This window comes from Palaemon carinicauda, chromosome 26 (genome assembly GCF_036898095.1).
Source record: "Palaemon carinicauda isolate YSFRI2023 chromosome 26, ASM3689809v2, whole genome shotgun sequence".
NCBI classification, from domain to species: domain Eukaryota; kingdom Metazoa; phylum Arthropoda; class Malacostraca; order Decapoda; family Palaemonidae; genus Palaemon; species Palaemon carinicauda.
This window is the reverse complement of record NC_090750.1, coordinates 90,255,676-90,283,317: the sequence shown is the minus strand read 5'-3', so window position 1 is coordinate 90,283,317 and position 27,642 is coordinate 90,255,676. Positions and strand designations below refer to the sequence as shown.

Sequence of the window (27,642 nt, the reverse complement as noted above, 5' to 3'; positions counted from 1 at the left end):
GTCCCATGCGGTTCCCACGTGGTCCCTTTGTGCTCTTCCTTATCCTTTTCCCTCTGTGCTCTTGTGTCTCGCGGTGTCTTATGGAACATCCCCGTCGTTGTCCTGGGCATACTTTTTGACACTATTTTATTCTATTCTATAAAACATGCTAAAAAAATCCATAAAACGCACTTTAGGTTAGGTTAGGTAAATTGGTCGTTTTGTTTACGCCGTTTGCTTGTTTAGTTAGTTTGGTAATGCTTGAGGTGTTAGCCTACTCTTGTAATACCTTGGAAGGGGAATATTACATTATTTTCCTGTTTGCTTGATAGGAATCACCCTATAGTAGGTTTGAATCCCCATATTGAGGTAGGAACAGAAAAGGAGGGTAGGAATCACGCCATAGTAGCACCGCAAAATGTCTGGTGTTTCCCAATCAGTGCCTCCCAGCATTTTTCAACTTTTAAATACAGTTGATAAATTTATTAGTGACAAATTTGAACTACATTAGTTAAGAAGTCATTGTGTTGATATTATGTGTATGCTTAGAAGGGGTCTATAGTGTATTGAGGTTAATTTATAGGGTTTGATTGATGTAATTTGTCAAGTTCAGTTGCAAGCCTGAACTAATGTATTGTAAATAGATTTTGGGAGGAAATTTTTCACATTTAAAACATTTTCAATTTGTATTTGAAATAATTACTACTGTCATATATTTCTCATGTATCCATATAAGTTTGAAGTTACTGGAACTTTAATTCTGCACTTTGATTCCAATTACCGGGTATTTTGAATTGACCATTTTTGCAACAGTAAGTCGTCTTAGTGGTTGAACTTATTACTTGGAATTTCATACTTTGTTTAATATTTGGATTTAATATCACTGTACTGGTAATTTTGTTACTTTATTAATGCATTTATTCTCATTACAGGTAGAAGTAGAGTTGCTTCGTGAGGATAACGAACAACTAGTAACGCAATATGAACGTGAAAAGCAACTCAGGAAATCATCTGAGCAGGTAATGTAACCACATTAATTCTTACTTCGATGAAGAAAAATTTTTTAAAATATATAGCACAGTTTGAAGTATATTATGTAAGTTTTCAATTATTTTCTGTTATAAGTCTTGGCAATGGTGATGGTTTATTGAAGTATTGACAATTCTTAAATCCCCCATGAACAAATTTAACTGGTCTGTAGTTTTTACCCTTCAGGAATTATCAGACTTTTCATGCCATTACATTTTATCCCACATGATGTGAGGATAAGTTTAACTAGACCTATTAAGACTAATATAGGATTCCTGGTTGAATCCTGTTGATTTAAAAAAAAAATGAAGTATTGATGATTTTTAAATCCCACTATGAAAAAATTTAACGGTTCTATAATTTTTACCCTTCCGGAATGATCAAACTTTTCCTTTCATTACATTTTATTCCACGATTGAAGGCTAAGTTTAACTCGACCTATTAAGACTAATATAGGATTTCTGGTTTTATCCTGATTATAAAAAGTACCAGCTGCCATGTAGTGGGGTTGCATAGCAACCCATTATGATGCAATCAAACTTTTTTTTTTCCTGGTTATAGAAAACAAGATTAGGAGTAACCCATTTAAATGACTTGGTACTTCCATAAAATTTGATTGTCATTCCATCAATATTTTTGTGAAAAATTTATTGCACTACTGTATAGGGTTGCAAAAGGCCAAGTTGTTCTTTGTGTTTGAGGTGGATTTTCAATTGACCTAGTTTCAGTAAGTAGATTCTAACCTGATCATGCAGCTGCCCCCACCATTCAGATTAATGTCCTTCGAAGTGTTGGAGCAGTAGTCTTTTGCAAGTCAAATTTATTGCATGTCACTCTGGGTCTTATGAAAATGTCCATGCATCGTAAGGAAGCAGATAGGTGACTTGTAGGTTGCGTGTTGCTTGGCAGTTACTCTTAGTTATATATCAGTCATCATCATCATCACCACCACCTCCTACGCCTATTGACACAAAGGGCCTCAGTTAGATTTCACTTGTCTCTATCTTGAGCTTTTACTTCAATAATTCTTCATTCATCATCTCCTACTTTGCTTCATAGCCCTCAGCCATGTAGGCCTATGTCTTACAACTCTTCTAGTGCCTTGTGGAGCCCAGCTGAACGTTTGGTGAACTAATCTCTCTCAGGGGTCTAAGATACTATTTATAGAAATTGTCTGCAAGTGCCCTCCTTTAACCTAATCATGACTTCGCCAATTTAGGAGTCCGGTTCATAAGACTGATTGATGTTTTTAGATAACTGAAGTGAATTCTGTGAATGTCTTTCCCTTTAATGTTTCAAGTTAATATTTACTTTTGATGAAGACTAAACACTTGAGGTTTATAAATTTACAATATTAGTTGAGTTTTTTATGCTTTCTGCCTTTATGGATATGGAATTTCAAATTTATGGAAAGATTTCATTACTAGTTAAGGACCTGTTAGTTATTTTTATAGAATACTAGTTGCCTTACTCATTGTAGCCTATGAAGTAATTTGGGCTTTAACTTCTATGTTATTAAATGCAGAACTATGTAATTTTATAGGTTTTACCTTTTTCCATACTAGAGTGTATTGGTTTCCTTAATTGCTAGCTGTAGGAAGTTGAAGAAATCAACGAATGATTCTTTCACCATTGCTATAGTTTTGCATGTAGACAATGTTTACTTGTTTTTATCATTATTAATGACAGCCTTATTTATTTTGTGATTTCTCATTTGTTCTTTTTATGATTTTATTTTTGTGCTGATACCAAAGGTTTTGTTTTCCTTTGAAATCGTTTTATAACGGGTTTGGCGAATGTATTTTAGTTAACAGGTGTACTGTATTTTTCTTTTAACCACATACTACTTGTGTGTATAAAAGTTCTATAAAACTTTCATGAAGAAATGTTATGGGTTTGTGAGGTTCATTACCTCCGCCAAAGTATTTGGGAGGAGGTTATGTTTTTGTCCCTGTTTGTTTGTTTGTGAACAGCTTCCTTGCCACAATTTTACTCATATAGTAGTGAAACTTTCAGGGATTAATTTTTATATTGAGACATAGAAGTGATTCAATCTTGAAAGTCCTAGATCGAAGGTCAAGGTCGAATTAAAGATGAACCAAATTGACCCTAAGGCAAGCAGACTTCCGCCACGGAAGTCTGCACTCTGAGCAATTTTCTAGTTATTGTTTTTTAATATCTCATATATTAAGTTTCCATATGGAACAATTTTGCCAAATGGTCTTGTGGCACGGTGCAGGATGGGAATTGTGTGGTCTTCAAGTTGGATGATAATTTTCAGACCAAAGTCTTCCCCCCTATCACCTATCCGCAGTGGCCAGCATGGTGATGAAAACTGGCCAAACCCCACACATGAATAATGGCATGTCTGAGCCCTTTGTCCTACAATTGACTAGAAATGGCAGCATTTGGTCCAGAAATATATTAGAATAGTTACTCTATTCATTTTCATTTTAATGCTTTGAGAGTTGAAAAAAAACTTACGTTATTGGTGTCACAAGGAGTTTGTTCATCACAAACTCATCATTCATATTAGTCCTTCATCACAACCCTTTGTTCCTCAGACTGACTGCCTTTCATTGTGAAACAGGAGAAATACTGTACAGAGTATGGGTAAAATTCTAATAGGCTCAGGGTTCTTCATGTAGCTGGGAGGGAACGACGATCCAGAAACAAGCAATCGTTGAGGGTTAAGATAGGTTTCCAGGCTTCATTAGTGATCTTTACTAGGTGTATGGCACCTATCATCAGCCTTAGCTCATTCAAAGGTTTAAAGGTTACTCATGAATGTCAGATGCAAGAGACTGGACAATGTCTTAGAGGCTGACCATATATACATATGATAAGCACCCAAGACCTCTCTCCATCAAGCTAGGACCAGCCCTACAATGTCTAAGAGACTGACCTTATTTATGTATGATAAGCACCCAAGACCCCTCTCCATCAAGCTAGGACCAGCCCTACAACGTCTAAGAGACTGACCATATATATGTATGATAAGCACCCAAGACCTCTCTCCATCAAGCTAGGACCAGCCCTACAATGTCTAAGAGACTGACCATATTTATGTATGATAAGCACCCAAGACCCCTCTCCATCAAGCTAGGACCAGCCCTACAACGTCTAAGAGACTGACCATATATATGTATGATAAGCACCCAAGACCCCTCTCCATCAAGCTAGGACCAGCCCTACAACGTCTAAAGCCCCTATTACACTTATCCAGTTTTCTACGGCGCCGTCCGTCGCAACGCTAGCATATGTTCAAACCGGAGCGTTTGATAGCAAATTGGCCGTATGAAAGTTCACCCACGGCCGTCCGGATGAACTTTCGCCAGTACTAAAGTTGGCCGTACGGCCGTCGTAGTCAGGACCGAGGACATAGCGTGTAATTGCTCACCATATGGTATGACATCAGTCTGAGTGGCTGAAGGACGCTCATGTTGACTATTTGCTTCTCTCATGGATGTGTCCTTTTTTTCTGTTAAAGGTGATACCTGACTTAAGAGTTCCAAATGTGTCGTGATCCATTCGCATGTAGTTAAACCAGTCATCTTTTTCTAGTGGTAGTTCCTTCATTAAGTTAACATGAGAGTATTTTTGTCGTTTATGCAGCCATTGTTTGAACCAAATCTTCCTTTTTCTTGTTTTCACCTTCAAGTAGCACGCTAGAGCAATAGGAACGAGAATGTCGTCGAGATAAAACATGTCACTCCTCCACCACAAACCGTGCCACACTGACCCACTTGCCTCCGGCCGTTCAAATACGTGTAATAGCTCTAGCCGTAAGCCACAATTTTCCTACGGCGCCGTAGGCCAGGTTGGCAGTAGGAAACCGGATACGTGTAATAGGGGCTTAAGAGACTGACCATTTACTGTATATGTATAATAAGCACCCAAGACCCCTCTCCATCAAGCTAAGACCAGCCCTACAAAATCTAAGAGACTGACTATATACTGTATATGTATGATAAGCACCCAAGACCCCTCTCCATCAAGCTAAGACCAGCCCTACAAAATTTAAGAGACTGACCATATATACATATGATCAGTACCCAAGACCCCTCTCCAATCTAGGACCAGCCTTACAATGTCTTAGAGACTGACCATAGATATGCTTATGATCAGCACCCAAGACCTCTCTCTATCAAGCTAGGACCAGCCCTACAATGTCTTATAGACTGACCATATATACATATGATCAGCACCTAAGACCCTTTTTCATCAAGCTAGGACCAGCCCTACAATATCTTAGAGACTGACCATATATACATATGATCAGCACCCAAAACCCCTCTCCATCAAGCTAGGATCAGCCCTGCAATGTCTTATAGACTGACCATATATATGTATGATCAGCACCCAAGACCCCTCTCCATCAAGCTAGGACCAGCCCTACAATATCTTAGAGACTGACCATATATACATATGATCAGCACCCAAAACCCCTCTCCATCAAGCTAGGATCAGCCCTGCAATGTCTTATAGACTGACCATATATAGCCTATGTATGATCAGCACCCAAGACCCTTCTCCATCAAGCAAGGACTAGCCTTACAATGTCTTAGAGACTGACCATATATATACTTATGATCAGCACCCAAGACCTCTCTCCATCAAGCTAGGACCAGGGAGGACCAGGCAATGGCTGACGTTGTTTCAGCCAGTAATTTTATGAGCTCTCCCAAACTCAACAACATATTACCTCCCTTCACTGTCAGTCTTGGTGCGTGTACAGTCTACACAGCATGTAAGGTGGTCATTAAATGGTGGCAAAAGATTCTGGTGATGCAAGTGTCTTCTATTGATTTTACTTTTTCTTCTTGTGGGGAATATCATTGATTGTAATGAGGGTTCAATATCATTAATGTTTGTATGAAAAACTTTTTTTTTTTTTTAAATTAAGTTATACTGTATACAGTATTTCCTATAAAAAGTACCGGTTAGCATGAGATGTAAGAGTTGGGTTGATGTATTTGGATATTCTTTTTTGTATTAATGACCCTCTTTTTACAGAGATTGCTTGAGGTGGAAGATGGCGTCGAAGAGGAGCGCAAGCAGTGTCAAGCAAAGGTGGAAAGTCTTGAATCAATTGTACGCATGTTTGAACTTAAAAACAGAAATGCGTCCGACCATGGTAAGTTATTAATTGTTTCCCCTATAATTCATTTTTCTATAAGGTTGCTTTATTTAGTTTATCATATTCCTTATTGAAATTACCCAGGTATTCCAAGGAAGGTTTTATCATTTCTATACAGTGCTCGTATTTCTGCTATAGATTAGCACCTGTCTTAGTACTAGTTGCCACCCTTACCTGTGATACATGTCGCAGTTGGTTGTGACTCGGTTCGTTTTTAGTTTTGTAGTCTTTGGGTTAGTCTATTTTTTTCATCTTTAGATATTTCATCTTTATCTATGTGTTTGGTGTTTATTGGTGTGATTAGTCTATTTTCTTTTACCTGTTCTTAATAAGACCATATTTTTAATCAATATTTGTTCCAACATAGGAACTTACCTCGAACTACTTTCATAGGAGTTACCTGGAACCTCCTCTCAACCGACCAGAGTTTTGTGTAGTTTACCCTACTCCCGTTTTCTGTAATGGTAGGCCTAGGCGGAAGGATACGTGCCTTGAGGGCAATGCCGAGGCAGGCCACATGTGAGCTTGGGTCGCGACCTTCAGTAAGTTCTCTGGTCGTGTCGTGATATCTCGACGCTCCTCACATCTCAGTGCGACCCTTTGTGTTGTGTACCGCGTGTGTGACCACGTGTTTTACGTTGTGCTCTCCCTTGTGCTTCGCGCTTTAACTTGTATTCCCTTGTGCTTCGCGCTTTAGCTTGTGTTCCCTTGTGCTTTCCTTGCGTTCCCTTTCTTTTTCCGCTACGTTCCTGTGTCTGGCGGTATTGAGTTAGTGCGAAATGGAGCATACCCGCCGTTGTCCTGGGCCTAGGGCCGGGAAGTCGTGTGGTGCGTTTTTATCGAAGCCCTAGGTGGACCCGCATACCCTTTGTTCCACGTGTAGGGGTAAAGTGTGCTCGCCTTCGGACACGTGTCCCGAATGTGTTACGTGGAGCGAGGTTCAGTGGGTTAAGTTCGGGACTAAGAAGAAGAAGTCTTCGAAGCGGTCTCCCACGAAGGCTAGTCTTTCTTCTCCTGCAACATCGGCTGGCGAAAGGTTGGATAGAGTCCCTTCTTCTTCCCCTACCCAGAGTAGGGGACGAGGTAAGTCGGTTAAGGGGAAGAAGTCAGGGCTTCTTCCCCAGGAAGGTCTTGATTCTGGGGTGTCTGTATCTGTTCAGGCGTGTGAGGGGCCTGAGGGTATGTTTAGTGGGGGTCCGCAGGACGTTGCTCTTGTGCAAGGGGAGCACGTCTCGGCTGGGGACCCCATGTGGAATAAACATGTTCCTTTTTCTTCCCCAGATTCTTGGGTGGACGTTTCAGGCGCCTCCACAGCGGAAGGCGCCCCAGAGAGAAAAGATTCCCCGCAGGAGGATCCCCTTGGATGGAGTCTACCAAGGACGCCGTTAAGGGTGGAAGAAGGTCTGAGCTCCTTCTTTCCGTTCGTGGATCAACCGTCTGCGCCTACAGCACCTTCGTCGGTGGTTCCCGACATGTTTTTGCAGCCTTCAACGTCAGGTACGCAACAGGTGTTGAGCAAGGCTCCACCCGTACCGCGTTCCCGTTATGGAGAGGGTTCGTACTCGTCCGCAGCTGGGTCTTCTTTGTCGGAGGAGGAGGAAGATCAGAGGAGACACAGAAGGAAGAGAGACAGATCCAGATCTAGGTCTTTTATCTAGCAGGAGGAGGTCTCGTTCCCCGCGAAAGAAGAGCAGGAGGAGTGCCTCCCCGAAGGAACAAGAGGAGTGGGTCCTAGTACCCCGCAGTAAGCTTAAAGACCTTACTACGGTCACGGGCACTGCGGTCAGGCTTACCGGAGACAGTCCTCCTAGAAGGGCCTCCGACAGCCGCAAGTCGGCTTCAGCCTCCGACTATAGACCCCCGTCGGAAAGGCGTAGGTCCCCCTCGAAGGTGTCTCAATCCGCCCAGCGGAGGGAGTCGCCTCGGAGGACGGGCAGCCGCGACGAGTCAGGTGATCATCGTGCACGGATCCCTCCATCGAACACCTTCATGGAAGAGCCCGTCCCCTTGTTGAAAACCCAAAAGACGGCGGAAGCCCCCGTCTTTTCTGAAAGGTCCAACCTCGAGCCTAACCAGAGCGGAGTTGCCCGTGTCAGCAACACTCCACATCGCAGGATGGAGGAAGTGGATGGTGACCCAGATGATGGACCAACGGAGGACTCCGCGTATAGAAGGGTGATTAACCTTATAAGGAGACACCATAGGATCGAGGAGCCTGTACCTGCGGAGGAAGACGTCTGGCGGTCCGGCCTGAATAGGATTATGGATGAGCCGGTCCAGAAGAAGCCATTCTTAGCCCTGCCTGAAGCGAGGGACGTTAGGCTGGGACGGTCCCATATCGATAAGGTCGTGAACCGGAACAAGGACACCTCAAAGGGACAGAGTTCCTCCAAGCTCCTCCAGGGCCTTAAGTCTCAGAGCAAGTAATATGCCTTGGAGGGACGCCCTCATGGAGCCAGCAAACTGGAAGACGTGCTGGAAATTTTGGGTCAAGGTGCCCCAGAGGACAGGGCTTCTTCTGCATCTATTTTCTTCTCCCAGGCAGAGGCTGTTATGATGGAGGAAATGTCAAAGGACCTTATGGTTGGACTGGTGGGCCTCTACTCTGGTGGGCTCCCAGATTGCAACAGACTCTATGGACCCTGCCAAACGTGATGCCTTGAGGGAGTTTGTCAGCTCGGGGGGCCGCGCCCTGAAGTTCCTGTCATTCCAGTCCTTAGCACTGTCAGCGAACTGTGTGTTAAGAAGGAGAGATTCTGTCCTGAAGAATCTCTCTTAAGAAAATCCCGGACAGGGAAGCCAAGGCTCTTCGGAACCTGACTGTGTGGGACGAAGGACTTTTCCCCCTTAAGAAGACGGAGGAGGTCGTTGAGAAACTAGCTAAGAGGAAGGAGACCGAATTACCGAAACACCAGTCGATGAGAAGGCCTGGGTTTAGAAGACCTGCTTCCGATGCTCCTTCAACTTCTCGCTCTTCCCCTACGCAAGTAAGGAGAGACTCTTCGGCATCTCTGTGGTCGCAGACGACTCATCCCACCCGAAGGGGAAACAACGCAGCTCCTTCCTCGTTTAGAACAGCCTACCCTTCAGGCAGGAGAGGACGTTCATCCCGAAGGAGGTAGAGTGAGAGGCCCCTCTCTCCTGCCCAAGCCTCAGGTAGGGGGATGCCTCAGACTATTTTGGCAATCTTGGAAACTTCATGGTGCAGAACTGTGGACGGTGACGGTTTTAAAGGAGGGCTACAGGCTTCCTTTCCTGGCGGATCCACCTCCCCTTATACCGGCAAGTCAGGCGGAGTGGTTGGCCCCCAAGGACACCTTGAAGAGAGCAGCCTTGCAAGAAGAAGTCTCCACTATGTTGAAAAAGGGAGCAATGGAGACGGTTCACCTACCAAGTCCGGGCTTCTACAGTCGGTTCTTCCTGGTAGAGAAGGCAACGGGAGGTTGGAGACCAGTGATAGACCTGTCAGCCCTCAACAAATTCATACGGAAAACCGACTTCAAGATGGACACCCCGAAGTCGGTCCTGGAGTCCTTGAGGGAGGGGGATTTCATGTTATCCATAGACCTCAAGGACGGCTATTTCCAGATTCCAATCCATCCAGCCAGCAGGAAGTTTCTCCGGGTAAGGTGGGACACCCAGATCTTGCAGTTCAGAGCCCTGTGCTTTTGACTCTCCACAGCCCCCCAGGTATTCACAAGAGTATTCACGACGGTCTCCGTTTGGGCTCACGAATGGGGAATCCGTCTAATTCGGTACCTGGACGATTGGTTACTCCTTTCTTCCTCAGAGGAAGTCTTGAAGCAACAGGGCACGGATCTTCTACACTTCTGCAAGACCCTGGGTATCACCATCAACCTGGAAAAATCTCACCTGACCCCAACCAACTAGATGACGTACTTGGGCATAGTCCTAGACTCCTTACTGGTCAGAGCCTTTCCGTTGGTAGACAGGCTGAACAATCTGGACCAGGTCCTTCACCCCTTCTTAGCGGACCAACCCAGAAGGGCAAAGGATTGGCAGAAGCTGATTGGCCACTTAGTGTCTTTGGAGAAGTTGGTCCCTCAAGGGAGACAGAATCTCAGGAGCATTCAGTGGAACCTAAAGGATCTCTGGGATCAGAGGAGCTCCCCCTACAAAATCGTTCTTGTTCTCCCAGAAACAAGACAGGCCCTGGAATGGTGGCAGGATCGTACGAACACTCTCAAAGGGATGCCACTGGCTTCCGGGCCTCCGGAACTTCTTCTGTTCACAGACACCTCAAAGGAGGGGTGGGGAGCCCATCTCCTAGGGAAGTTGGTCGGAAGTCGAGAAAACCCTGCACATCAATTTTCTGGAGAGGAGAGCTGCCCAGGAAGCCTGTCTGCACTTCGGGTCTCTCCTAAAAGGAAATGCAGTGGCTCTGATGTCGGACAACGCCACAGTGGTGGCGTACATAAAGAAGAAAGGGGGATTGAAGTCAAAGGAGTTGTGCGTTCTTGCATTGAAAATCCTAAAATGGGTCGAAGAAGAACAAGTCAAGTTGACGGCGCGATTCATTCCGGGAAAGAAAAATGTACTGGCCGACGGCCTCAGCAGGGTAGGCCAAGTGGTAGGAACAGAATGGTCCCTTCACCCGGAAGTAGCGAAGTTCATCATTCGGATGTGGGGGTTTCCGGTAATGGATCTCTTCGCAACAAGGCTGAACGCACAACTTCACGTATTCTGTTCTCCTGTCCCAGACCCAATGGCAGCATTGGAGGACGCCTTCCAGCACAAGTGGGACAACTTAGACGTGTACGCTTTTCCTCCTTTTGCTCTAATCAGGTAAGTGCTCAACAGAGTCAGGACACCCAACCACCTAAAGATGACTTTGGTAGTGCCCTGGTGGCCGGAGAGGGACGGGTTCGCAGATCTAAAAGAACTGGCAATACTCCCTCCGTGGCCTCTTCCAGACAGATCAGACCTTCTAAGGCAGCCACACTTTCTAAGGTTCCACGAGAATCCTCAGTCCCTTCGTCTACACGCCTGGAGGTTATCCAGCGCCTTCTGAGGAGACAGGGATATTCGGCAAAAACAGCAGATAGAATGTCTCGATACCTTAGGCAGTCCTCTACAGCAGTATACCAAGCAAAATGGGCAGCTTTTACAAGGTGGTGTGCCTCAAGAAAAATCAAGCCCTTGGAAGTATCGATCCCCGACATAGCGGACTTTCTCGTCCACCTCAGGGATGAGGTGGGCATGTCTATTCCAGCAGTGAAAGGAGTACAGGCCGCTCTAGGACAAGTTTTTCTCTTGAAAGGAATTGATCTAGGAGCTTCTAGACATATTTCGATGCTCATCAAGAGTTTTGAGCAGTCCTGTCCTCCCTTTTCGTCTAGGGCTCCTCAATGGGACCTGGCTAGAGTACTGGATATGCTTAGTAAGCCCCCCTTCGAACCATTGAAGGATATAGTGGATAGGAATCTTACGCTTAAAACGGTCTTCTTGTTAGCTTTGGCCTCAGCGAAGAGAGTAGGAGAGATCAATGGGCTGTCCTATGAAGTAGAACATTAAAGGGGTTGGCGAGATGTCTCCTTCAAGTTTGTACCTTCATTCGTGGCCAAAACTCAAAACTCCTCAGTTTGGGACCCTAAGTTTGAGGGCTTCTCCATTCCAGCAATTCCCACATCAGTCAATCAGGAGGACCTGAAATTGTGTCCAGTCAGAGCTATAAGGAAATATCTGAAAAGGACGGACAGTCTACGCCCAGGTATAAAGAACCTTTTTGTCTCCACAGGCCCGTCTAAGAAACAGGTTTCTAAAAACACCATTTCCTTTTGGCTGAGACAAGTCATCTTCAAAGCGTACACTAGTGTGGGTCTACCAGTGCCAGGGAGACCCAGAGCGCATGACGTTAGAGGTATTAGTACCTCTCTAGCTTTTGAAAAGAACATGTCAGTAGCACAGATTCTTAGAGCAGGCACCTGGTCAAACCAGTCGACGTTCACGTCTCATTACCTCAAGGAGTGTACAAGGAAGTCCCTAGATGGGTTTTCGATTGGTACAGTTATCTCCGCGCTCCAACCGGTTTAACGGCCCAAGATCCAGGTTCAATCGTGGATATCAAAACCATCAGACACAGGTGCGATCTTTTCTGTCTTCCCCTTGTCTTTACTTTTAACTTTCTTTCCTTGAGAGCTCGTGACCAGTGGTCCAGCACAACCATGTCCTAATTCTTCAAGCACTACATCACAGATTTTTCGAAGGGTGAGTACTGATACACTAATATGAGCTCTTTGTGTAGTTTATCCTATTATCCAGTTTCTTACCCTTTAGTACCTAGTCCCCTGTCTAGGTACGTGTCATCCCGTCAGTTGGGTCTTAAGGCATGTAGGCACTCCCACCTATATGAAAGTAGTTCGAGGTAAGTTCCTGTGTTGGAACAAATCACAAATTATTAGTAATTTGTATTTTTCCTAACATACTTACCGAGAACGACTTTCGGGTTATGGCCCTCCCTTCCTTCCCCGAGTGCCTCACTGACCTTTGGTATTTTTACTCTCATAGAACTTACTGAAGGTCGCGACCCAAGCTCACATTTGGGCTGCCTTGGCATTGCCCTCAGGGCACGTATCCTTCCGCCTAGGCCTACCATTACAGAAAACGGGAGTAAGGTAAACTACACAAAACTCTGGTCGTTTGAGAGGAGGTTCCAGGTAACTCTTATGAAAGTAGTTCTCGGTAAGTATGTTAGGAAAAATACAAATTACTAATAATTTGTGATTTTCATAAATTGGCATTGATTGTCTGTACATATACAGTACTTATTAGGATAACGCTAAAAGTGTTTGACCTATAGGAGTAGAAAAGAAGTGATAACTAAATCATTGCTGGCATGAAGCTTCTTTGTCTGGATCACGGTTGGCTTGTTGATCTTCTTTGTTAAGGGAAGAGAAATATCATTGTTCCAACATAGCTTTGTTCACTACTGAGCTTTCCATCTTACCTTGCTCTCTTCTCAGAGGAGTATCATTGTTCCAGCATAGCTTTGTCCTCTGCTAAGCCTTCCATCTTACCTTGCTCTTTTCTCAGAGGAGTATCATTGTTCCAGCATAGCTTTGTTCACTACTGAGCCTTAACTCTTACCTGCTCACTACTCAGTTGCAGTTCCTATTGCACCATCTCTGCTTGATGTTAATTTCCCTCTTGACTTTGATTGTTCTTGTGTCTGTTTGGTTGGTACCCAGTTTACCTGTGGACCTTTGTTATAGATATGTGTACATACCTTTTATTTCAATGAATCTTACCCGTGAGTCATAATTGATATTTAAGAAGCCTTTATATCCGTCTCCAACTGAAGACCAATCAGCACTATATAATTTTCATATTGTTGGCAAGAAAACTGGTACAGTGGTCCGCAGGAGTCAGTTGAGCCTCGTAACTTATTTAATCTACATCTTTGTGGAGTATTGGTCTACCTTTGTCTCTTTCCCTGTGATGATGTCAACTTTATCATGGTTTATATTATAATCTATATGAAAGATTCTTGGTTAAGCATTATCAAGCTGGATTCTTCTGCTTTTAAAATGACTTCATGCTATTGTAAAAGGCCATTATTAAAAGACATAAGTTTAACTAAGGCAGAACCAGAAATTTCACATGAATACAAATACAATACATTGTTGTATTTATTTTGTAAGTTTTATTCATGAAAATTCTATTGCTGAAATTAACATATAAATAAAACAGTACAGTATGGTGAATTTGCAAGGTATATACAATACAGTTGACAATATAAATTCTGAGGTTTCTTTTGTCATTTATCTTAAGTTGTAAACAGTACTATAGTAATGATGTATTTTTTAAATGATCGATTACTACAACTACATCTACTTGCACAGCGAATCGCATGGAGGACAAGGCCGAGGAGCTTAAAAAGGAGTATTCAAAGCTCCACGAACGATACACGGAGCTCTTCAAAACCCACATGGACTACATGGAGCGGACAAAAATAATAATGGGAACAGACCGGTTAGATCAGATGGGAGGGTCGAGAGGTCGGCTACCTGGTTTCACCTTAGGAAATCTGAATAGGTGAGGTGTCCTTTTGAAATATTGGCTTTCATACAGCACTTTATCATACGTTAAGAATTCCAAGTCATTATCCTTTTTCGTGCCATTACACTGTCCGTACAAACTAAGAAAAAAAATTTTCTTTTTATAAGAAACTGTGAGATGCATGAACAAAACACATTGTTGTTGATATATTTTTCACTAGTTACTATATTACTTAAAGCAGCACTCACAATACTTGTCCCTTTTTGTGTTAGACTGAATTAAATGAATTTCTCACAAAACAGAACAGGCGTGGCGTCGATACTTCATGCTTTTTTATGTAAAAAAAGATGCACGATTATTATGTTTTCATCATCTCGTTTATCTGTCATTATACAGTTTAAGATTAGCTGATTTTTTTATATTTTGACTTTTTTGTAGTTTGTAGGTCAAGGAAATCGAGGGGAAATATTACCAGCAGTAAAACTTTTCTAGCTTTGTTTCATTGTTTATTCTTACTGTTAATTTGTTAAAAGAGGAAGATTTTTTATTAAAGTCTAAATATATGAAACAGGCATTATAAGTTAGTCTTTATCATATATCTAAACCTCTGAAATAACAAATAAGTCAACCTCTAGCTCGGAATGGTTTACAGGGTTTCGTAATTTGAAACGGTAGTTGTTATAACGAGGAGGCAATTTAATCCACTCCTGTAAATTTATATAGTTTACATAGTGATCAAAGGTATCTTATTAGATCAAATAAATTGTATTTGTAGAATTTTTGGAGTATTTAGGTTAGTCAAAGAATCTTGACTTGTTAGATGTAAACTTCAGTCTTCTTAGTTACGTATAGTGACGTAGAATTATAGTACTGTAGTTCTCTTGTATTTTTCTAGGAAGGATAATGTATCATGTCATATAGTAATAACTTCCTGTATGTGTGTAGAGAAAGTTAGTAAGTGATATTGGGGTTTTTGCGAGTAATAGTAATTATGTTGAAGTACTTACAAAGTTGGAATTAAACGTTTCTGTTCATGTTTTAAATAAAAGGTAAAGAATTATATAACTCAAGGGGATTGTTATTCCGAATACAGTACAAGATTTATTTTTAAAGTTACCATTTGCATGTCGGATATAACATAAAAATATTATAGGTTTTAGGAATCAACAAAGCAGATTGAAAAAATGAATTTATTTAAGTTTAGGCTGCTACACTTTCAATTTTTTTTTTATTATTATTTTTATTTTATTATGATTGTTATTTGTTTCTTTTTAATCATTTAATACTAATGAATTGCTCAGATTCTCAAATAGCATTGTCATGACCAGTACTTATCTGTCTCACTTTTTGTGAAAGGTTACAATATTTAGAGAATAATATTTTTATTTTTCCCATTGAAGATCATGCTTTTATTTTTTTTTTGGTTTTCAGAGATAACGTTCTTTTAGAAAATATCCGTTAATCAAATATTTTTTTGTATACATGTGAATGCATGGAGTAATTGATCACAATTTTTATTGAAAAAAAGGCAGCCGTTTAAAAGCAGTTCATATTCCCGAGTTATAAAACTATTTCACGGTAAGAAGTGTGCACGGTTAATCATGTCGAATAAGAAACTTTTGCTTTGGAAAGCAAGCTTGTGCATGCTGGGAAAAGCACCAGGTATGGCTGTGAGCACTGTGTTTGCAAAGGTTAGGGGACTGGCACATGTTTTATCTAGCACTGATTTTGTTATATGTTTTATGAAAGGGTTAACAAAATGAAATGGGTATTGTATAAAGGTGACTGAAGTGATTGATATTAAACTAATACTTAACTACACTTGAGCTAAATATGTTTGATTTGATTTCCATTTCATAAAGTAATTAAGGCATTTATCTTCAATTTCTTTGATAGATATTACATCATTGTTACTTATTAAATTATTTTATTAACATTTAATAAAGTAATGATATTAAACTAATACTGTATTTAACTACACTTGAGCTAAATATGTTTGATTTGATTTCCATTTCATAAAGTAATTAATGCCTATTTGTTCCAACACAGAGTACTTACCTAGAACTACTTTCTTAGGAGTTACTGGTAACTCTTCCCAACCGACCAGAATTTTGTGTAGTTTACCCTATTCCAATTTTCTATGGGTGACCTCAGGCGGAGTGATACGCGCCCTGAGGCGACCCGGGGTCAGAGAGCGTGCTAGATTAGGTCGTGCTCCTCAGTAAGTTTCTGGTCGCGACGTGATTCACATCCCGCCGCGCTCTCTCTTACCCAGTGTGACCCTTTGTGTTTACCACGTGGTTCCTGTGCCCGTATCCTTACCCCTTTCCCTTGTGTCCTTGTGTCTCTTGGTGTTAGTGTTTTTATTATGGAGCATCCACGCCGTTGCCTTGGGCCTGTGGCCGGTAAGTCTTGTGGGGCTTTCCTTTCGAAGCCCGAGGTTGATCCACACTCGCGTTGTTTGTCATGTAGGGGCAAAGTATGCTCCCCTACCACCACGTGTTCGCAGTGCGAGTCTTGGGGCGAGATTCAGTGGGTCCGTTATGGGACTAAGAAGAAGAAGTCGGCCAAGAAATCGCCCAAGAAAGCTACCGCATCCTCTGCTTTGGTGTCCCCGGATGCCTCGTCGGAACTTGGTTCCCTTTCATCTTCCTCTACCCAGGTTAGGGGTCGAGGTAAGTCCGTTGCGGGGAATTGGCCCATTGTCCTTCCCCAAGAGTCTGAATTACCTGTGGGGAAGTTTCTGAGGTGTTACAGGCATGTGTGGGGCCTGAGGGAAGTGCGGTGGAGTGTGTAGGAGACGAGGTCCTGGTGCCCGTCTCTACCGAAGACCCGATGTGGAGGAAGTCAGGTACTTCCTCTTCTCCCCCATCTTGGGCGTGTGTTTCAGGTACTTCGGCTACCGGGGGGGATGCCGAGAAAGGCCATTCGTCAAATTCGGACCCCGTCCTTTGGGATATTCTTAGAACACCCTGCAGGTCACCCTTCAGACTAAAAGAGGAGTTTGACCATTGGATCGGCCGCAAGAACGTTCCTCGGACCCCCCCAGCGCCCGCGGCGACTCTTCCGCCCGTCTTCATGCAGCCTGCGGAAACAGAGGTTCGGCATGGAGTAACCCCCGCGGAGTTGGACGCCTCAGGTGATTCGGCTGATTCCCTTTCCTTCTCCTCGTCTTCCTCGTCCGTGGATTCATCTTCAGAGGATGATTCTAGGTCCGTGAGGAGGAAGCGCGAGAGGTCCAGGAAGAAGAAGTCCTGCTCCCATTCAAAGAAGAAGGAGTCCAGACCTTCTAAGAAGAAAGTGAAGAGGAGTAAGTCCAAAGATTGGGCGAGGATCACGGTGCCCCGCAGCAAGCTGTTTAAGGTCACCACAGCCGCGGCCGCTTCCGGGCGGCTCCTTAGAGCCTCGTCCTCACCGTCTCTCCCTTCCTGCTCCTCCTACGGACAAGAACCTCACCGAGGGAGGCCTTTCCTAGCTCCCCGTGAGCCACCGAAGTTGTCGAAGGCCTCCGCGCCCCCTACTCTGCGGAGGGAGGCGCTCCGTCAAGTGGAAGGCGTTACGCCAGCCGCGGGCTCCTTGGCTGACTGCATTAAGCTCCAAGGGCGCCCTTCGGCCAGGAATATTCCCACAGATACGAGGATGCCCGCAGGGCAAGGTAATCCCATGACGGATACCTTCGCCTCTGCGGGTCCGCCCGTGACACGGGCAGTCTCATCCAACGTTGCTCTCCCTACCGTCACCGATGAGACTCGTGAGGAAGGACGGGTGACGGAGGCCCTGGTGGAAGGAGGGGAGTGCTCGTCCGATGACATCTCCTCCTACCGCAAAGTGTTGGCCCTCATACAACGGCACCATAGGCTGGATGAACCGATGCCCACACTGAACAAGTCTGGCTCTCCGGACTTAGCAGGTTGGTGGAGAATCCGGTTCAACAAAGGCCCTCCTTAGCTCTACCCTTAGCTCCTGACGTAAGGCTGGGTATGGAGCATATTGATAAGTTCCTGGATGCCCTAGCAGACGCCTCTTGGAGTCAGTGCCTCGAAGCTGCTGCCGGGACTGAAGGCGCAGAAGAGGTTTTACATACCGGAAGGTCGTCGGGGGAGGACCCCGCGCGACGGAGACAGCCATTACCTCATTGAACCAGGGTGCCGCTGAAAACAGAGCGTCCATGGCCCCTGTGTGTTTTTCCCCGTCGGAGACCTCCATGATGGAGGACATGGCCCAGGACCTAGTCTACGTGTCCTCCTGGTTGGACTGGTGGGCCTGCACGTTAGTTGGTTTTCAGGCCTCTCATGATTTGTCCCTGCTTGAAAATCAAACCTTACTGAGAGACCTAATTAGCTCAGGGGGCAAGGCCCTAAAATTTTTATCGTATCAATCTCTCTCCCAGGCTACCAATTGGGTCCTGAGGAAGAGAGACACTATTCTGAGCAAACTTGTGAGAAAACTCCCGGACCGAGAAGCAAGGAAATTGAGAAACTCCTCAATCTGGGATGAGGCTATCTTCCCCCTCAAGTTGGCAGACGAGACGATGGAACGGGTGAGGAAGATGAAGGACATGGGAGACCATAGACCTCCCCCTATGAGGCGCCCACCTCCCAGGAGGCCCTCCGTGGACGGCCCTCACACTTCCCGTTCCTCTCCAGCTCAACCTAGAGGAGAGCCACCTGCAGCTCCCTGGCAGCAGTCAACTCAGCCCCCCCCCCCGTAGAGGTGCCACGGCACCCCAGTCTCTCTTTAGACCGTCCTACGGGAGTGCAATAAGAGGTCGGTCCGGCCGCTCCTCCAGAAGGAGGTAGGAGGTGAGGCTCCCTACCCCTACTGGAGCCTCAGGTGGGGGGATGCCTCAGACACTCTTGGCAAGCATGGCGGGATTACTGTGCAGATCCCTGGACGGTGACAATCCTGAGGGAAGGTTACAGACTCCCCTTCTTAGTGGAACCTCCCCCGCTTATTCCAGCCCTTCAAGCGGAGTGGCTGATTCCCAAGGACCCCTTGAAACGGGCTGCTCTACAGGAACAAGTGTCGTCCATGATCTCCAAGGGAGCGTTGGAACTAGTCGAAGAGCCCGGCCCGGGGTTCTACAGCAGGCTCTTCCTAGTGGAAAAGGCGACAGGGGGATGGAGACCAGTAATAGACCTGTCGGCCCTCAACAAGTTCGTGGCAAAAAAAACCGAGTTCAAGATGGACACTGCCAAGACAGTGTTGGCCGCCTTGAGGGAAGGGGACTTCATGATATCCCTGGACCTCAAGGATGCCTACTTCCAAATCCCCGTCCATCCCTCCAGCAGGAAGTTCCTCAGGATAAAGTGGGATTCCCGAGTGCTACAATTCAAGACCCTTTGCTTCGGGCTGTCGACGGCTCCTCAAGTGTTTACAAGAGTCTTCACGACAGTCTCTGTATGGGCTCACGAGCAGGGCATCCGTCTGATCCGGTACCTGGACGATTGGTTTCTTCTTCCAGCCTCGAAGGAAGAATTGAACGAACAAGGAGGGAAGTTACTTCGTCTCTGCGAGCAGTTGGGTATCACGGTCAACGTAGCCAAGTCCCAGCTGATCCGTTCCACCAGGATGACCTACTTGGGGATGGTCTTGGACACCCAGCTGGTGAGAGCATTCCCTTCGTTGGAGAGGTTGGAGAACCTAGAGCGTGTTCTGCAACCCTTTCTGTTGGACCTTCCCCGGAGGGCCAAGGATTGGCAGAGGTTGTTGGGCCACCTAGTGTCCTTGGAAAAGTTAGTGCCACAAGGGAGACTCAAACTTCGAGGAGTGCAGTGGAACCTGAAAGAGCATTGGTCCCAGGGGAGAAACCCCCACAAACTGGTTCCGGTCTCCCCAGAAGCGAAGGTAGCCTTGCAGTGGTGGCACGACAGGAAGAACACCGAGCTGGGGATGCCCTTCGCACCCGACCCTCCGGAAGACCTATTGTTTACGGATGCGTCCAAGGAAGGTTGGGGCGCTCACCTACTCGACCAATCGACAAAGGGAAAATGGTCGAGCGAAGAAGCAAAGCACCACATAAACGTGCTAGAGATGATGGCTGTGCTGAGAGCGACTCGAGAATTCATTCATCTCCTCCGGGGGGAACACGGTAGCGTTGATGTGCGACAACGCCACAGTAGTAGCCTACGTAAAGAAGAAAGGGGGTCTAAAGTCTAAAGAGCTATGTTCGTTATCGACGGAACTTCTGGAATGGGCAGCAGAAGAAGGGATCGAGTTCACAGCAAGGTTCATCCCGGGAAAGAGGAACGTCCTGGCGGACGGCCTCAGCAGAGTAGGCCAAGTAATAGGGTCAGAGTGGACTCTACATTCAAGCACATCTCAGTCAATCATACTGAAGTGGGGTTCCCCAGTAGTAGACTTATTCGCCACACGTCTGAACGCCCAACTCCCCGTGTTCTGTTCTCCAGTTCCAGATCCGTCAGCGGCGTTCGAGAACGCCTTCCAGCACCCTTGGGACGGCCTCGATGTGTACGCTTTCCCCCCCTTCGGAATGATACGTTAAGTCCTCAACAGTGTACGGACAACAGCCAACCTTCAGATGACTTTGGTCGCGCCTTGGTGGCCGGAGAGGGAGTGGTTCGCAGACTTAAAAGAATTGGCCCTTCTTCCTCCTTGGCCTCTCCCGGACAGGCCGGACCTTCTTCATCAACCCCACTTCCAAAGGTTTCACGAAAACCCTCGGTCCCTCAGCCTTCACGCGTGGAGGTTATCGAGCGGCTTCTGAAGAAGGATGGATTCTCATCGAGGACCGCGACGAGGATGTCAGGTTACTTAAGGCGGTCCTCTATCGCTGTCTACCAGGCGAAAGGGGCAGTCTTCTCGAAATGGTGCGCTTCCCGTAATATCAAGCCCTTGGGGGCCTCGATCCACGACGTGGCGGACTTCCTGGTGTATCTCAGGGACGATTTGGACTCGTCCATTCCGGCAATAAAGGGAGTGAGGGCAGTGTTAGGTCAAGTCTTCCTCCTGAAGGGCATTGACTTGGGATCCTCTCGGCACATCTCGATGCTCATCAGGAGTTTTGAGCAGTCGTGCCACCCACAGGAGGTGAGGGTACCGCAGTGGGACCTAGCCATAGTACTCAAAGTCCTGTCAGAACCTCCCTTTGAGCCCCTCAAGGACATCCTGGATAAGGATCTCACCCTCAAAACGGTCTTCCTCTTAGCCCTGGCTTCAGCGAAGAGGGTTAGTGAGTTGCACGGATTATCGTACAAAGTTTCACACTCAAAAGGGTGGCGGGAGGCCTCCTTTCAGTTCGTCCCTAACTTTGTGGCCAAAACGCAGTACCCAGCCTGTTGGGATCCTCAGTTCGAGGGCTTTTCGGTCCCAGCGATCCCTAGGTCAGACAACCCTAAAGACTTACTCTTATGCCCTGTCAGAGCAGTAAGAGAATACCTTGAAAGGACCTCCAGGCTTCGACCGGAGATCAAGAGCTTATTCGTCTCAACTGGTCAGGTGAAGAAACCAGTCTCTAAGAATTCAATCTCCTTTTGGTTGCGACAAGTAATCAAGAGAGCTTACGAGGTTTCGGGAATCCCTCTTCCAGGTAGACCAAGGCCTCATGATATTAGGGGGTCTAGGCACTTCCCTGGCATTTGAGAAGAACATGGCCGTGGGCCACATTCTGAAAGTGGGTACCTGGTCCAGACAGTCCACTTTCACGGAACATTACCTGAAGGACTGTTCTAGGAAATCCTGGGATGGGTTCAACCTTGGCCCAGTCATATCAGCCCTGCAAAAGATTTAAAGGTCATGGCCCCAGGGAAACCGGGGGTGGTAAGCCATGAGACACAAGTTCATCCCTTACCTTTCCCCCCTATCATCCTTACCCTTACCCTTAATCCCCAACGTGGGTGTGAATCGAGAGGCCCTGGCGGCCAGGATGTACGTCTTCGACAAGAAATACGTCTCAGAAGTAATGGTTCAGAGGTAAGCCACTTAGACACTAAGTTAGTTTTTTGGGTAGTTTCCCCTATTTTCATTCAGCCTTTAGTAGGGGTCATCGGAACCTAGTTCCCCTTCGAGGTGCCCCCTTTTTCGCCTGATCGTGCTCCTAAACCGTCAGACCCTAGTCCCTGTAGGACACTCCCTCCTAAAGTTTAAGTCTCCTAAGAAAGTAGTTCTAGGTAAGTACTCTGTGTTGGAACAAATCACAAATTTTAAGTAATTTGTATTTTTCCTAACATACTTACCTAGAACTACTTTCGGGTTATGGCCTGCCATCCTTCCCCGAGGGTCCTGCAGGGTTGAGGAGAACCCTTTTTGGCTACGCAACTTACTGAGGAGCACGACCTAATCTAGCACGCTCTCTGACCCCGGGTCGCCTCAGGGCGCGTATCACTCCACCTGAGGTCACCCATAGAAAATGGGAATAGGGTAAACTACACAAAATTCTGGTCAGTTGGGAAGAGTTACCAGTAACTCCTAAGAAAGTAGTTCTAGGTAAGTATGTTAGGAAAAATACAAATTACTTAAAATTTGTGATATCTTCAATTTTTTTGATAGATATTACATCATTGTTACTTATTAAATTATTTTATTAACATTTAATAAAGTAATTAAGATATTATTGTCTGCATTATTTTTTAAAAAGTAACATTTTGGTGACACTTATTAAGTAATTTTTCGTACCTTCTTTTAAATAGCAGAAATTACTCTAAAATGTCAATGAGTTTGGGATTTGTTTTGTGATATGAATGGGACATTATAGTATATAAGGAATCACATTAAATATCTTTGAGGCATTTAATAAGCAGTCGTATGTGGAATGACGACTTTCGTTGATTACAGTACTGTACTTTATTTCTAATTTTGAAGATGGTTTTTCTTTTTATTTCCTGAAATTACATGGAATTTATTAATCCTAATACTATAATTTTGATTCGTTATCTTAAATAATTTAATTATCAGTAAACTGATGGTCACTTTGGAGAGTCATTGGTTGTATATATAATCAAATAATCATTCTGAGTTGTGTTTATGATTCCTGGATTCTGTTGGTACTTTTTTTAATCATATTGCCGCACATTTTTCGCAGATTAGATTTTTTTTTCTTTTGACAAATGGTCATAATTATTGCTTTTGTTGGGGGCTGCGATTGTTGCTAGATTGTAAGGGGGAAAAGATATGTAAAAACAAACATATTATTTGTATATGTTTTCCCTGAGGTTTTGCACTTGCTGGGAACCTCTCCTTGGCTATATTACTTCTCTTCTCTCTTCATCATCTCTCCCATAAACCATTACAAAATTTTTACTGTGGAATAGACAAAGATGTGTTGATAGGAAGTTATACTCAAGGTAAAACTTTAGCCTCTCAGACTGTCTTGTATACACACTTTAGGATAGTATGGACCCCTGTCCCTTCTTCCTTGGCAATGGTGGTGTTCCGCACATGATTTTCAGGGCAGTGTCAGTTCAAATCTGAGAATCCTATCAAGTTCCCACCCTTTTCCACACTCACAATGGATTTGATTTTGTTCTGCAATACATATTCCTCTAAAGATTTAGGAATTAAGATGGTGACAGTTTCTTTGCTAACATGTATTCCTCCTAAGAATCTTGAAGAGAAGAAAGTATTTGCATGCTGCTAGGTACACTTTTTCTTTTTTCTATCAGATTGGCTCTTTCATTTAAAGATGGAATAGCAAATGTCTCTAGTAAGTACTGAAATAATTAATCTTACTCTGGGATTTTTTTTTAAAGAGCAGTAATGAAAAGGTTATTATATCAGTCACCTCCAGTGTCAAGGATTTCATATATTTTTTAGTTTTTTAAAATCTCTGATTATTCTTGCCTTTTGATTTTTTTAATTATTAGAAAGACACTTATTTCTTTAAATTTTTTACCTGAGGGATATTTTTTCATTATTTACATTAAAGGAATTGAATTTCAATTCCAAGGGGTAACTTTTTTAGGTCAGTTTATGCTGAGTGTTATGGTTACAATGAGTTATCTGATTGTTTTTTTTAATACCAAGTTATCACATTACATTTGAGGCCTTATGACAAGTGATTAATTTACAATTTTTATGTGATATTTTGTTTGTGATGTTATTTGTTGTTTTTGTGAATTGTGATATTTTTTGCTTAGAAGATGAGAAGAGTAGAATAGACATATATTCTTATAAATGTATCATGTGACTTCCCATAAGAAAAGACAATATCATTAGCATTGCAATTATTTTGCCGCTCAAAATCACTGGACTAATATGAGGTAAGAAGGATTACCGACTGAGAGAGATCAAAATAGCCTGTTTGTTATTAGTTCATTGCTCTGCAATATAGGCGAAGCGTTACGCTTCTCAAAGCCTTACTCGTCATGAATTTGACTCTGCCTTATATGATGCCAGAAGAACAACTTTGATGAAATTTAGATTTTTTAAGAGACAGACAGACTGTTTTGCTTCTATAGTGAGCAATACCCATATCCCCATATATATTTATGTATTTCCTTGGTATAATAACCCTCTTGCTTATAAATGTTTTTTAAGCATTAAAAAGCATGAATGATTTGTGACATGTATAATTTTAATGACTTTTGACTCTACCTCTAAAGGTTTTATAGCCAACAAGTTTCCCCTGGCCTAAATTTGCTTATTTTTTTCTGGTTAGTTTTCTGCTATAGATCATGCGTTGACTTTTTAGTTTTGCATTGTTAAGCTGTAAGGTACATAGGAGTACACATACATAGATCATTCTAATGCCAATTATGCTATACTACGCAAAATAATTATATGGATATACGTCACTGAACTTTTTATCGATCGGTGTTAACTTTTTCATTTTGCATTGTTTAGCATCAAGGTACATGGTAGTACATGTGCATAGATAATTCAGTTTTTCTAATGGCTATTATGCTAAACTAAGCGAAATAGTTATTTAAAGATGTCACTGTTCTTCTTATCGATCAGTTTTTCATCATGCTGTTGTTAGTCGTTGTCTTGTGTATGGCGTGAAGAAGGCACTTTTATTCTTGTCTAAAATATAAATAGTAATGTGATTCTATACTCGGTTTTCTCAACGAGGCGTATCTGCACTGACCCGCAGAGATGCCCTTTCAGCTCGGAACAGTTTCCAACTAGCTGATTGGTTAGAATTATTTTGTCCAACCAATCGGCTATTAGGAAACTTTTCTGAGTTAAAAGGGCACTCCTGCGAGTCGGTGCAAATGCGCTTCAATAAAAAAAATTGAGCATAGCTCTGAATTTTATATAAATCTAAAACAAGCTTGGAAATATATTTTATCTTATCCATGGCAGGTTAAGGCAGCTGTTCAGAAATATGGTATAAGACATAACGATCAAATTAAGGTGATACATACTTCGTAGTTTGAACAATATCTCTTCTTGCTATACAGAAGGGGACTCAAAGTACTGTATGTACAGTACCCTATTGCTATATGTAGTTAGGAACTCCATAAATAAATGAGTACTGTAAGTGTTTAGATAAATTTTCATCACTGTATTTTGTGAAATTGATCAATTCTCAGGATTTTTATACAGACTGGTTTTATGAGATTAGTTGTACCATCATTACTTCAAGATTTTTCTGTGATTTTTCACTTATGGCCACCTAGGATTTGTAACTTCATATTTAGACATGTGCATTATCATGAAATATTTTTTAAGTAACTCGTCAAATTTGACTGTTTTAGTCGTCTGAACTCTTGTATTACAAACTTTCTTCTGCCCTAGAAGATTACTTTAATTCCTTCAGGTTCTGTCACATTATGGCCTTGGGCAGCAGCTGTTCATCTTTGTCATACTTAGGTTTGTCTTTTATGCTATGGGAAAGTAATGGGCTTGTGTTGGAAGATTAGGAATATTTATTCATTACAAACCAGTTACTTTTAGAAAAAGCGTCTGCCTGTCAAACCTGCTGCTTCTTTTGCATCTGTTTCATACTACTTGATAAACAATCCGATTTGTCTGCAGAAGCGTGAGGGAACAACTACAGTTCACCCAAAAACCTTGAGGGAATAGCTGGTGCCATTTTTTTTTATCAAGGAATTTTTTGTCTGGGAATTTTTGAAAATGCTAGAATAAACTGTAAAAGTGATATAGGCCTACTGTATTTGGATTTAAAACTTTTAACTTTTCTTGTGGAATGTTAAATCTTCCGTATCGAAGGATTAGTCTTTAATAATTCTGATAAAGAATTCTGTGAGCCTCAGTAAAACTCAGTTGTGATAGATCACAATCATTTTTTTCCGACTTTGGTTAGTTTCAGCAATATTTTTCCTTTATTAGTGTGAATTTATCTTGCATGTAGGGATACCGATATTGATGTAGTTTTCGCTTTACGGGTAAAATTATATCGCGTGAGAAATTGGACTTTTATCAAAAGGATTTTAGTGGAGTTTTAAAGTTAAGAAATTTTTTAATTGTTGGTGTGACATCAGTATCAGATACAGCCTTCATATTCAAGAATCAGTTAAGAGATATAAGAAAGAAATTTTTAGTGTGAGGTTCCATTTTGTAGTGCATGGTGCTGCATTGAACATCGAGATATATTTCCTGTTCTCGTATTACATCCATGAGTCTGTAGGTAGGCCCTTTTCAATCATTTCATCTATATATTAAAACGATAGCGAGTGTGTTATTTATTTTGTGTCACGCTTTAAAGAAAATGGAAATAATTTTGTGGTATACTCTTACAAATTCACGCTTTAAGGAAAACGGAAATAATTTCATGGTATACTCTTACAAATTCACATTAGGCTTTGATTACTTAACCAAAGTAATCTTATATAGTTTTCCAAATTTTGCTTCTAGGACCTGACTTTTTTTTAAATATTAAACAAAAAATTGAGTTCTATCAATTTCCATAACCTAGATTATAAAATTAATCTGAGGAAATTTTATTCAAACATGTATAGGTTAGAAAAAAGATAATTAGTATTGAAAATACCATTTTGAGTAATTTACACGGGTTCCGCTAGTTTTGATTATTTTTCTAGGACGTTGGTTTCATGTTGAAAAGTAACCCACGTGCATATGTCTCGCTCTTCCTTTAAGATATTAAACTCTGACCTCTTTATTCCCTGAGAATTATGTATTGTAATCGTTTTAGGAGGCAGTCATGTAAATACTCGAGGTAAATCAATTATCACCGCTTAGGTTTATCTATGGATCAGTCATGGATTTGGATATAAAATGCACTTTACATTCACTGCTAATCTAATTTTTTTTATTAATATTTAGTGTTACCCAGGCATCATAGCTTTCTTATAATTTAGATTGTTTTCTTGCCAGATTATTTATTACACACACCTCTTGTGCTCGCCCAAGAAGAAGAAAGTTTTTGGCTCGTCCTCTTTTTTTTTTTTTTTTTTTTTTTTTTTTTTTTTTTTTTTTTTTTTTTTTTTTTTTTTTTTTTTTTTCTCCCCCCTTAAAGGTCAATGATGTTAACATCTCGGGCAAGAAGCGCTTGCCAAAGAAAATGACAGCTTGTGGGTTGTCCTCAAATTTTT

At 43.0% G+C, this 27,642-nt stretch overlaps 1 protein-coding gene across 26 annotated transcripts in view; it reads left to right on the top strand.

Moving 5' to 3' along the window:
• The window catches only part of syd (JNK-interacting protein syd), a 144,058-nt gene that overhangs the window by 5,478 nt on the left and 110,938 nt on the right, over positions 1–27,642 (top strand). For all 26 annotated transcript variants that reach the window (XM_068349950.1, XM_068349938.1, XM_068349962.1 and 23 more), the window contains exons 2-4: positions 912–998; positions 6,025–6,145; positions 14,011–14,203. In XM_068349950.1, the coding sequence (XP_068206051.1) occupies positions 912–998; positions 6,025–6,145; positions 14,011–14,203 (401 nt within the window). The remainder of the gene's footprint in view (positions 1–911; positions 999–6,024; positions 6,146–14,010; positions 14,204–27,642) is intronic.